This window comes from Molothrus aeneus, chromosome 9 (genome assembly GCF_037042795.1).
Source record: "Molothrus aeneus isolate 106 chromosome 9, BPBGC_Maene_1.0, whole genome shotgun sequence".
In the NCBI taxonomy this organism is placed as follows: Eukaryota; Metazoa; Chordata; class Aves; order Passeriformes; family Icteridae; genus Molothrus; species Molothrus aeneus.
The window spans coordinates 1,703,620-1,716,259 of record NC_089654.1 but is presented as its reverse complement, the minus strand read 5'-3'; the positions used below and the strand labels follow the sequence as shown (position 1 = coordinate 1,716,259).

Genomic DNA, 12,640 nt, shown 5'->3' with positions numbered 1-12,640 from the left:
TCCAGGAGAGCTCTGCTGGGACCTTTCCCAGGGAATTTTGTCAGGGAAGTGTGGATCCATCGGCACCAGGAGCTGGAAGGTGCTGGAAGCTTCTCCTGTACTCACAATGAGCCTTCAAAGGCGAGCTGAGCTTGGAGAAGCTCTGGCATTCCGATGGATGGCACTCTGTGTTCCCTCTCCTCCTGCTTCCCCGAGGGAATGGAGCCTCTCTTCCTCCCCAGGCTCCTCTCCCTCCTCACCAGCTCCGTTCTCTGGGATCTCTCTGCCCATCTCAGCGCAGCACCTTGGCCAGCAGGGCTGACAGTTCATTACTGATCTATGCATGGCCAAATGGTGGGAAGCACTTCCTTAATGGGCACTTTGGAAAGCAGCTTTATTGCTTTTGAAATGGGATTTCCTCTGTTGTCCCTGCCCTTTGAAAAGCTTTAGGGAAGGGCATGGAAATTTCTCCACTAGCAGCTGTATCCTCACAAACCCCCTCCAACATCCCATTAGAGTTAGAAAGTCAATTTTTATTTGTGTTTGGAATTCCGTTGATTATCTCTCTTGGAAATTTCATTTTTTATTTCTGTTAGGAATCCCATTGGAGTTCCAATTTTTTTTTTGTTTTGTTTCTGTTTGGAATTCCAGATTTTATTTCTGTTGGGAATTCCAGCTCCAAAGCATTTGTGTGGATTTGATTCCCCTTTCAGCTCCCAGGCTCTCCTTTGTCTCTCCCTGCCTGCCAGTGGAGTAACAGGTCCCAGCCTACCATGTCAGAATTCCTAAATCATCCAACAGTCCCGTTGTGCTGCTGCCTGAAGCTGTCAGGATTAAACCTCACTGCAGTTCCAGTGTCCTTAGCGAGGCTTGGGCAGGTATTTGGGTTTATTTTGGTTTTTAGTAACTGGGACTGGGGCACAGGGCAGGCTGGGTGGGGTGTCTGCGAACTCCTCTCTGGGGAAGTTCTCTATGATGAGGCTTTGCTGGAAGCTGAGGAAGGCACGCTGGTGTTCCTGGCAAGAATTTTGGGGTATTTGATGGAAAACCCACTGGACAGGGATTTGCTGTAGTTGATGCCTGCATGGTGCCACTAGAGTACTTTCCTTACGTGCTCTCCCTGAGTCTTCCTCCTTTAAAAACATTTCTTGTATTTGCATTTTTGGTCACCTTATTTTGACCAGTTTAAAAAGTCCCTCGGGGTTTATTGTGCTCTTACACTCCTTGTCTTTAACTTCTTTACCTGAATGTTGCTTTGTATCCTTGGAAAAGTAGAACTTGCTTTCATGGTGTTTATACGGAGATAAAATTCCTGGGTTTTTTTTTTTTTTCTGTTTTAAATACATAAACTTTAAAATTTACTGGAATTGGCAGGGAGCTTCCAGCTCCCCCATCCTTTGATTTGGCAGAGGTTGGACCCTTTGGCTCTGCATGCCAGGACGATGGAGCCTTTCCACGGAGCAGGAATTCCCGTGTGCTTTGTTCCTGCAGAACAGAATTCCTTTTGTTTTTGTTCCCTTTTAGCCTTTATCTCCCCTCTTAGCGCTCTCCCATCCCTCCCATAGCGGGGGAGCAACATCGCGATGTTGGGCAGGTCCTTAAAATGTCCTGGGGCTGCCCCACGCTCCCCACAGGGCAGGACAGAGTCCGGCTGTCAAAATAACCCCGAGCCAATGAGCGCGGCTGGGGTGGAGCCGGCGGCGTGCGGGCAAAATAATTCTCAATGAGAGCCCGGCCTGGGAGCGCCGGGCGGAGCGGGCGCAGGATGCGCCGTGCCCGGAGCTGATCCCGAAATCGGGCGGGCGGGATGCTGGAGCAGTGCGCGATTCCCTGACTGATCCCTGAAATCCCAGCCCTGATCTCTCGGGGAGGGCGGGATGCTGGAGCAGTGCGCGATTCCCTGACTGATCCCTGAAATCCCAGCCCTGATCTCTCGGGGAGGGCGGGATGCTGGAGCAGTGCGCGATTCCCTGACTGATCCCTGAAATCCCAGCCCTGATCTCTCGGGGAAGGCGGGATGCTGGAGCAGTGCGCGATTCCCTGACTGATCCCTGAAATCCCAGCGCTGTTCCTGCCCGGGGAGGGCGGGATGCTGGAGCAGTGCGCGATTCCCTGACTGATCCCTGAAATCCCAGCCCTGATCTCTCGGGGAGGGCGGGATGCTGGAGCAGTGCGCGATTCCCTGACTGATCCCTGAAATCCCAGCGCTGTTCCTGCCCGGGGAGGGCGGGATGCTGGAGCAGTGCGCGATTCCCTGACTGATCCCTGAAATCCCAGCGCTGTTCCCTCCCGGGGAGGGCGGGATGCTGGAGCAGTGCGCGATTCCCTGACTGATCCTGAAATCCCAGCGCTGTTCCCTCCCGGGGAGGGCGGGATGCTGGAGCAGTGCGCGATTCCCTGACTGATCCTGAAATCCCAGCGCTGTTCCCTCCCGGGGAGGGCGGGATGCTGGAGCAGTGCGCGATTCCCTGACTGATCCTGAAATCCCAGCGCTGTTCCCTCCCGGGGAGGGCGGGATGCTGGAGCAGAGGCTGATGAATTTTTCATGAGCGGCCACAACAACACCGGGAGCATCTTGCCAGGAGAGGCCGGGGCTCTGTGGCAGCGCTGCCGGCTCCCGCTGCCGCGGATGCTGCCCGGAGAGTGAGCGGGGGCAGCTCCGCGTTGGCAGCCGGCGCTGCTCGGGGGATGCGCGCCCGTGGCCGTCGCTGAGCGCTCGCAGCTCGCCCGGCGCCGCAGCGATGACGGCCAGGGAGCCTTCCCGGGAGCTCGCCACTCCCGAGGCCGAGGTTTACATCAGGACTTTCAAGGAGCAGATGCACCTGGAGCTGGAGCTGCCCAAGCTGCCCGGGAACAGACCCACGTCGCCAAAGATTTCTCCTCGCAGCTCGCCCAGGAACTCTCCCTGCTTCTTCAGAAAGTTGCTGGTGAATAAAAGCATCCGCCAGCGCCGTCGCTTCACGGTGGCACACACATGGTAAGCTCTGCCGGGTTGAAACTGGGTTGAAACTGGGTTTAAAACCAGTGGAGCTGTGGTTTGAGGCGGGGAGAACGAGCGCGGGTCGTTGGTGGGTTCTGCCGGCCGTGAATGGAGCAGAAAAGCAGCCGGGGATGTTGAGTGCGGGGCCTCGGCCCTTGTTCAGCCGCCGTTCTCCGGGAGGAATCCAGCCCTTTATTCCCGGGAACAAAGGCAGCAGCAGCGGCAACTTTGCCAGGCGCCTGTGCTCGTGTGGGGGAGCCCGGGGCTTCACTGCCCAGCCCAGGAATTCATTTCATGACCTGTGAATGTATTTCGTAGCCCATTAGTTCATTTCAGAACCGATGGAATTATTTCAGAGCTCATGAATTCATGACAGAGCCCCAGAAATTCATCTCAAAGCCCATGAATTTATTTCAGAACCCAGGAATTCATCTCAGAGCCCAAGAATTCATGACAGAGCCCCAGAAATTCATCTCAAAGCCCATGAATTTATTTCAGAACCCAGGAATTCATCTCAGAGCCCAAGAATTCATGACAGAGCCCCAGAAATTCATCTCAGAGCCCATGAATTGATTTCAGAACCCAGAAATTAATCTCAGAGCTTATGAATTCATCTTGGAACACATTTCAGAACCCAGGAATTCATGTCAGAGCCCATCAATTCGTTTCAGGACCTGTGAATTCATCTCAGGACCCATGAATTCATTTTAGAGCCCGCCAATTCATTTCTGAGCCCATCAGTTCATCTCAGAGCCCACCAATTCATTTCAGGCCCCGTGAATTGATTCCAGGGCTCATTTCTGAGCCCATGGATTCATCTCAGGACCCGTGAATTCATCTCCAAATACATTTCAGAGCCCAGGAATTCAGCTCAGAGCTCAGGAACTCAGAGCCTTCAGGACACGTTTTTTTCTTCACTCTCTCAGCTCAGGGTGATTGGAGCAGGGCACTCTCGGAGCTAAATCCTGGGAAAGGCTTGGAGACAGTTTTTGCTGGCTACAAATCTCTCTCTTTTCCACCTTTTTTCCCATGGGAATCCTGGCTGAGAGGCTTCTTTTCCCTCCCCACAAATCTCTAACCCCAAACAGTCCATTTAGGTGCCATTACAGCTGATTGGGGCTTCCTCTGAGGGTGATTTATCCTGCTTAAACCATAAACAACCATCAAAAGATGAGATAAAATCCAGGGAAATCCATGAGGGTCTCACTGATTCATTTCCTAAATTTCCTCTTGCAGGATCCACCTTTTAAATCCCAAAATATGCACCAGTTGAGTGTGGGAATTGAACCAGAAAACTTTGAGTAATGTGAATTTTTTAATCCTTCCTCGCACAGCCATATATCCATTACTTTCCCATTCCTTCAGAATTCTGGAATCCTGCAAATTTCCTGCTTTTTTTCATTTGTTTGATTGTTTTGGTTTGGTTTTTTTTTTATTTAAATCCAAGCAGTAATAACAACCTCAAGCTGGTTATGAGCTGTAGCAGCTCCAGAGTGTTCTTGGGGATTTTAATTGCTCAGAGTCACTGGTGTTTGGGGTTATTCACATTAATTCCCTGGAACATCTGTCATGGAGCTCATCTGATCCCAGCAGCCTATCCAGGGAAATGAGGGAAAGATGCTCCAGCTGGGAATTAGGGGAGCAGGATGGGACCAGACTCAGCATCTGTGGTGTTCAGTGAAAAAAGAATTCAAATATTTCATTTGGAGATGGAACTTGGATCAACTCGTAAAGGAGGTGGGATTCCTCTAAATGGAAAAAAGGGAAGGTTTTCAACTCAATTTTTAGGTGATTTGGAACTGTTTTAAGTTTTAAGCTTAGATAAGAAAGAAATAAATGTAGAAATTAAGAAAATCACTCTGAGAAGCTTCCAAGAATGCTTGAGTGTGAGCACATCCTCAACATAAACCACGCACCAAACCCAGCTGAAATTTAATTTCAATATTTCAATTAATTTTCAATATTTCCCTGTGCTCCAGCATTTCTTTGGAGTGTCTGGAGGGTGTTCCCTGTGTGCTGTGGGGTGCAGCTGAGCCCCTGGCTGTGCTGGGCAATTCTGGGGTTGGGATGCAGGGCACGGAGCAGCCTCACCTGTGCCCAGCCAAATGCCACTTATGTAAGGGGCCCTTTGTGGGAGCTGGGAAGGAAGGGAAGGAATTGCCTCGGGAATAAACGGGCAGTGCCAAGCCAGGGAATTCATCCATGTTGGATTTTATGGAATCTGTAACTTCTCCAGCCTCCTAACCAGGGAACTTGGTCACTCTGGGGGGACAAATCAGCATTTTCCCACATCAGTGCCATTGTTTGGGGAATCTGCTGCTGCTTTTCCTTGTTTCTGGTTTTCTGCCTTCCCTCATTCCTCTTTCCCTTTGAAATAATGGCCTTTTCCAGGAATTTTCCTGCTTTTCTAACAGTACATGGCACTTCCCTCCTCCTGCTGGTGCTGATGGAATCTGTGTCACCACAGGCTGCTCCCATATCCAGACACATCTCGCCCAGAAAAAAAAAAGGAAAGAAAATATTGAGGTTTTTTTTTTTTTAGAATAAGGCCATGATTCAAGCGTTTCCATGATGCAAAGGATTCTTTTCCTCAGAGAGAGGCTGCCCACACTGGCCACGATCCCCATGTCACCACAGTGACCCCCAGACCTGTGCCAGGCTCATCCCTGCCCGCTCCCAACCCTGGATCCCCTCTCCAAAGGCCTCACTCCCATAAAAGAGCTGCACAAAACCTCTGTAGCTTTGGGGTTTTCCTCCACCAGGATCCAGCAGGCTCATTCCTGTCTTGCATCTGGCAGTTCTGCCTCGGAGACCCCAGAATTCCAAATGCTCCTTCTTCCTTTGATAATTCCCCTCGGATCCCTTGGTGCATTTTGGGGGATTTTATGGGGAAAAAGGCAGGCAGGAGCCATGGAAATTTTGGACATGGCGAGTTTCCTTTGGAGTGACTGGAGAGGGAGCAGCCTCTCCTGCAGGTGATCCTCAGCTCTTTCTGCTGCCAGCCAAGTCCCAGCACATTCCCACTCCACATCCCACAGTCTGCTCTCTCTCACCCCATCCATACTTTGAGGAACCCAAAGGAATAATTTTAAAAAAATATCTTTGATTTTTACACCTCTTCCATCTTATTTTTGCCAAGCAAGAACTTCAAATCATCCATTTTACCCTCAGAGCAAGGTCCTTGACAGCAATGGCTTGGAAGATCCCAAAGTTCAGTGTTTTCCAAGCGCACTCTGCAATTTATAACTTTGTTTTGATTCCTTTGTTTTGGTCAATTTAGCCTCAAAATTATAAATAGTTCCTCAAGGCCAGGTTGGACAGGCTTGGAGCAGCTTGGGATAGTGGGAGGTGTCCCTGCCCGTGGGAATGGGATGAGATTTAAAATCCCTTTGAACCCAAACCATCCTGGAATTCCCTGAATATTTCTCCAACTGAAATAATTTATTCCATTTTTATTTATTCAGGCTCTGCTGAGCTTTTAAAGAAGGGATTTCTGCAATATGATGTTGATTGTCCTTTCTTAATTAAGATTTTTGTGGATTTTTCCCAAATTAATTCACATTTAGCTTCATTAATTTAATAACTACCTGTTACCTCATGAATGAAGAAAATACAGAACAGAAATTAAATCTTAGGAAATTTTGCTCTGCTTTTTCTCTTGGTTACCCCTGAGTGCAGCTAAAACACAGCCAGCAAATTGCTTTTCCAAAATATAATATCAAATAGAAATAATTTTATTTTAAATCCATCCATTTTTTTTTTTGAAAACATGCTCTGTTTTCATGGCACAACAATCTCCCGTGGAGGAATTTCAGGGAGTTAAATAAGATAGCACAATCCAGTTGAGATTTTTCCAAGCCTGGTGAGTAACAACGGAGCTCTTGAATTCCTGGAAGCTGCAAAATCCCATGGAGATGGATGGAAATGATCCAGTTATTGTGTTGGCTTTTGGTTTATGATCATGGAATGGTGCTTCAGAAAGATGGAATTTTGGAGAGTATTTACTTGGGATTGCTGAGGAGAACAGGAATTGATAAGACCCATGAATTTCTCCGGTGTTTCGGTGGTGGTGGAATTGATAAGAGCTGTTAATTTCCCCTGTGGTTTGGTGGTGGTGAAGGAGCTCAGGTGCTCCTGGAAGGTCTCTGGAATTCATAAGATCCATGAATTTCTCCAGGGGTTTGGTGCTGGTGGAATGGATAAGATCCATGAATTTCTCTGGAGGATTGGTGCTGGTGGAGGAGCTCCAGTGCTCCTGGTGGCTCCCATTCATGGATAAGATCCATGAATTTCTCCAGGGGTTTGGTGCTGGTGGAGGAGCTCCAGTGCTCCTGGTGGCTCCCAATCATGGATAAGATCCATGAATTTCTCCAGGGGTTTGGTGCTGGTGAAGGAGCTCCGGTGCTCCTGGTGGCTCCCATTCATGGATAAGATCCATGAATTTCTCTGGAGGATTGGTGCTGGTGGAGGAGCTCCAGTGCTCCTGGTGGCTCCCAATCATGGATAAGATCCATGAATTTCTCCAGGGGTTTGGTGCTGGTGAAGGAGCTCCGGTGCTCCTGGTGGCTCCCATTCATGGATAAGATCCATGAATTTCTCCAGGGGTTTGGTGCTGGTGGAGGAGCTCCGGTGCTCCTGGTGGCTCCCATTCATGGATAAGATCCGTGAATTTCTCTGGAGGATTGGTGCTGGTGGAGGAGCTCAGGTGCTCCTGGTGGCTCCCATTCATGGATAAGATCCATGAATTTCTCCAGGGGTTTGGTGCTGGTGGAGGAGCTCCGGTGCTCCTGGTGGCTCCCATTCATGGATAAGATCCATGAATTTCTCCAGGGGTTTGGTGCTGGTGGAGGAGCTCCGGTGCTCCTGGTGGCTCCCATTCATGGATAAGATCCATGAATTTCTCCAGGGGTTTGGTGCTGGTGGAGGAGCTCCGGGGCTCCTGGTGGCTCCCATTCATGGATAAGATCCATGAATTTCTCCAGGGGTTTGGTGCTGGTGGAGGAGCTCCGGGGCTCCTGGTGGCTCCCATTCATGGATAAGATCCATGAATTTCTCCAGGGGTTTGGTGCTGGTGGAGGAGCTCCGGGGCTCCTGGTGGCTCCCATTCATGGATAAGATCCATGAATTTCTCCAGGGGTTTGGTGCTGGTGGAGGAACTCCGGGGCTCCTGGTGGCTCCCTGTGGCACCCCCTGTGTGTCCCGCTCTGCTGACCTGGCCCTGCCCAGCGCTGGCATTCCAGCATCCCAAACCCAAGCTCTCCTGGCCACCTTCTGCCAGGATTTGGCCTGGAGGAGCTGATTCCTGCTTTTGAGGCAGACCCAGTGTCTGTCACTCGTGCTGGGTGATCTCAGAGGTCTTTCCCACCCTCGGGGATTCCGGGGTTTTTTGGGATGTGCTGTTGGAGCCGTTTCCACTGCGCTCCATATTTAGCAGGATGCATTCCCATATCCCAGTGTTGGAAACACCCTTGGCTGTGCTTTGATGAGCTGCTCTGCTTGTGTTTCTCACCCTCTGTTGATGTGATTTTGAGCTTCTTTTCCCAGTTTGGAAAAAAGCAGGATGATTCTCCTGCTTCCAGCAGTTCCTCTTCCAGGCTGGGGCTGGGATTGGATGGGATGTGTTGCTCAATTCTCCACTGAAAGTTCCAGGAGAAACAAACTGAAGGGAGTAGGGAAAAGGATGGGGGGGGAAAGCAGAAGGTTCCTCACTTTTTGTCGGCTGAGTGTGTTCTCCCATCTGTCTCCATCTCCAAGGAGAATTCCTTAGCACTTGGAGGAGGGATTGCGAAGGACACGGAGGTGAGGAGGAGACACAAACAGGCCCACACAACAACCACAGAACCAGCTGTGCCATCCCTGCATCTGCTCTCTCCAGGGAAATTGGCTCCCAGCCCTGCCTGAATCCATGGGAAACAGAAAGGAGCAACTTCCTTCATCCCCCGGCCACATATGGGGGAAAAGATGGTGTTAAATAGTGCCCAGCTGTTCAGAATTCCAGCAAAACACAACAGATCTTTGGATTAATAATTGGAGTTTGATGGATTCAGCCATGCCCTGGGAAGGGGAGAGAGGAAGGGAGCAGATTCCTTCTCAGAGAAATTATTTCTGGAGTTTTAATATCTTTAAGTCAGTTTGAATGCCTTTAAATAAGTTTAAATCCCTTTAAATAAGTTTTTTAGTGCTTGCAGTGTCCAAATCTCTGAGGAATAAACATTCCCAGAGGATCTCTCGTGGCTGAGGCCTGCCTGGAGAATCCCTGGCCTCCAGCACTCACACGTGGGCTCAGCTGAAGTGAAATTTTCTGTAGAAGAAGTGTTTCTCCAGGAGGTTTTCCTGCTGGGTTTGGCTTTGTTGGAAGTGTTGATGTGTGGAATTTCCCTCGTGGCAGCATCCCCACGTTCAGGCTGTGTTTTTGGGATGTTCACTTCCCACATTCGGGCTGTTTTTGGGATGTACACTTGGCTCCTCCCGGGCTCCACTTGGCTGCCAGGACAGATTGTGGCAGACTCATTCCTGGTTTATCATCATTTAGGCACTGTGGGTTGGCTTCGCTGCAGATCTTGACATTCCTTGATCCTTTTTGGTTGTTTTTTTTTTTGTTGTTGTTGTTTTTTAGCTTTTTTCGTTCTGAATAATCCCAGTGTTTCACTTGGATTGTCTGGCATCACCTCAGGGGTTCCACAGGGATCAGGGGATCATGGAATCATGAAACCGGGAGGGTTTGGGATGAGAGGGACCTTAAACATCATCCCATCCACCCCTGCCACCTTCCACCATCCCAGGTGGCTCCAGGCCATCTCCACCATTGCTCTGGGCAGCCTTTTCCCATGGGAAATTACCCAGATACACCCCCTAAACATCAACTCTGCTCCTGTCCCTGTCCCCTGACCCCCCCAGCTGTCCCCTCCTGTCAGGAGCTGTGCAGAGCCAGAAGATCCCACTGAGCCTCCTTTTCTCACATTGTTTTTTTTCCTAGGATTTTCTGTATATTCTTAAAGTGTTTTGTGCTGCAGCTCTGTTTCCAGAAGCTTTAATGAACCCTGCAGGTAAAAACTGCACAATGATGGATGACTTCATTAGGTGGAAGTTGCCTTCCCTACCAATAACAGAAAATTAGCTTTTCTGTGTTATTGGATCTGTTATTCCTGAGCTAACTGCAGGAGCTGAGCCTGGAGTATTTCGGAGCCCATTCCACAAAAATGAGGTTTAAGGGAGCTCAGAACGTTCAAAGGCATCCAGTCCTTGTAGCTTCAAAGGTATTTTCAGATTCCTGTCCCTTAAAGCACCACAGGAGTCAAATGATGTGTTATTAATTAGAGCTGTTAATGCACAAACCTTGGGAACACTCCCTGGGATTCCAGGCTGGAGTTCTGGGCTGTCTGTGCAGGGCCAGGGGTTGGACTGGATGATCCCTGTGGCTTCCTGTGGTGTCCCAGGATTTTATCCTGCTTGGATAAACAGTCCTCTTGCTTATCTAGGGATTATTTTTATTCTGTGGTTTGTTTTTTTTTTCTGAGGAAGGTAGAGAAAGAATGGAAGAGCATCACATATGAAAAATGGAATTTCGGGATGGGGTTGACAAGGAGCATGGGACAAGGCAAAGAGAGGACGGGAGAATGGCAAGTAAATCCAGGTCTGGTGCTGTTCATACATCCTAAAATCTTGGGAAAATAAGGAAAATTCATGGCATGAGAAACTCATGTTCCTTATCCTTCCTTATCTCCAAAACCTGGGAGTTTATCCTGGAATTGCTGGTGGATAAATGCTGGACAGCATTTTAAATTTGAGTTTTTCCTTAGTGGCTGACTGAGGGAGGAAAGTTTTGAAAGCAACTGGTAATTATAGAACTGGGATCAGTATAAATTAATGATGGCAGGAGCTGAGTATCCGGCTGTTTTCCAAAGCTTTCTCTTGTCCTTAGGGAATGTGTCCTTTTAAATCTGGATTGTCAGACTGGCTCCCTTAACAGGCTGCTCTGAGGAGCTGCTGGAGGTCAGGGCTGGGACAGGAGCACAAATGGCCCTGGTGTCATCTCCCCCATGGACTGAGCTGCTTCCAGCTGCTGCTGGGCTCAGTGTTCCCCTTTTCCAGGAGTTTTCTGCTGGATTGAACCCCCAGATCCGTTGTAAACAAACTCACGGAGAGGTCACAGCCTGTTCATAAATGATGACTTTGGGTTTGGTACCGTTGGATATCGATTTCATCTGGAGCCTCCTTCAGCTCCACAGGAGGTGGATAAAAGCAGCAAATGGATTTCTGAGTCAGAGCCAGGGACAGCATTTATGGATTTGGTTTTCCTCACAAAGACAACTGGGAACAAAGGAGGAATTATGTCCCATGTCCCCACCACAAAAAAACCCACAAAACCCTCAGACAACTCCGTTGTTGTGCAAGTCATATTTGGCAGACGAACATCCATGGATTTTGAGGGGAATCCATGAGGAACAATCCTGCTGGCTCAGGAGATTTCCTGAGATCCAGGTGATCCCGTTGGGATATGGCAAAAGAGGAACAAGAGGGACAAGGTGGGACGGGATGGAGAAGATGCCCATGGAATGAGAGCTGGGGTGATGAGCAGCCCCCACTCTGTACAAACCCGATCTGGAAGGGTTTCCCTGGAGGCCAAGGTCTTGGCAAGCTCCAGTCTGGGATCCAGACTCAGCTGCTGCCATTTTTCCAAGCTTTTCCTTCCCTATAAACACAAGGTTCTCTTCTCCCACCCTGCCTCCAACAACACCTTCCCCAGTCACCCAGACTTCAGCCTTTGGTTTTTCTAGCAGAGGTTGATGGAAATCTGTTCTGCTGCACTTCCAGGCTGCCTCCAGAAGGAAGGAGAGAAATCCTGAAATGCTGAAATGTCAGCCTTTGCTATTTTTACAGCCTTTCCCAGGAAGCAGCTCCGGCTGTGCCGTCTGCATCCCGATTGGGATCCGCCGGAGCCGATTATCCCTGTTTGGCTTGGCCTTGTCAGTTGTTGTTTTACAAGGGAAAAAGCTGTTGTGGCAACTTGGAAATGCCTCAGTTGGTCAGCCCGGGGTGAGCAGAATGGGAATAATCCTCAGCTGTGCTTGGAATGCACCGGGAGCTTTGGGGAGTAGCCTTGAACCTTTGCGTTGGGATTTCGTGGGTTTGAATTCTGCGAATCACAGAATCCTGGGATGGTTGGGTTGGGAGGGAGCTTAAAGCTCATTCCATGGGCAGGGACACCCCCAGTATCCCAGCATGCTCATCCAGCCTATCCTTGAACAATTCCATGGGGAGCCCACACCACTGGGATTCCTTGGCAACAAGAACCAGGTCTCCAAGGAAGGTTAAGGAAAAAACATCAGGGCTCTGTGGGATGGAAATCCCTCCTGAGAGGTTGTTTTGTGGGGTTTGTTTCTATTCTTGGGAATTCACTTTTCCCCACTAACAGCCTTTGACAGGGAGCGCTCGGAGTCGCCTCCAGCTGGGCTTGAGGTGGGCTCAGATCAGCTAAAATTCATTAAAAGGACTTCAATCAACGCTAACACAAAGCAAAACTTGAAAAATATTGTGAATTAAGCTCGTGGGCCTATTGTGTAATAACAGATGGAAAAATGAGGAATTCTCCTCGTGGGCTGGGCTGACAATTGGATTTGTCAAAGAATTCCTGTTGATCCTGATCTGGATCACTCATCCCCATCACTTCTGTCACTGGAC

The 12,640-nt window shown here is 49.4% G+C and overlaps 1 protein-coding gene across 2 annotated transcripts in view; it reads left to right on the top strand.

Moving 5' to 3' along the window:
- The window catches only part of PDE4B (phosphodiesterase 4B), a 178,264-nt gene that overhangs the window by 36,186 nt on the left and 129,438 nt on the right, over positions 1-12,640 (top strand). The window contains exon 1 of one of the 2 annotated variants that reach the window (XM_066555725.1): positions 2,619-2,956. The exons of the other annotated variant lie outside the window; for it this stretch is intronic. Coding sequence (XP_066411822.1) covers positions 2,721-2,956 — 236 coding nt within the window. The 5' untranslated portion in view covers positions 2,619-2,720. Of the gene's footprint in view, positions 1-2,618; positions 2,957-12,640 lie in introns of those variants that run through there. 2 annotated transcript variants of the gene reach the window in all.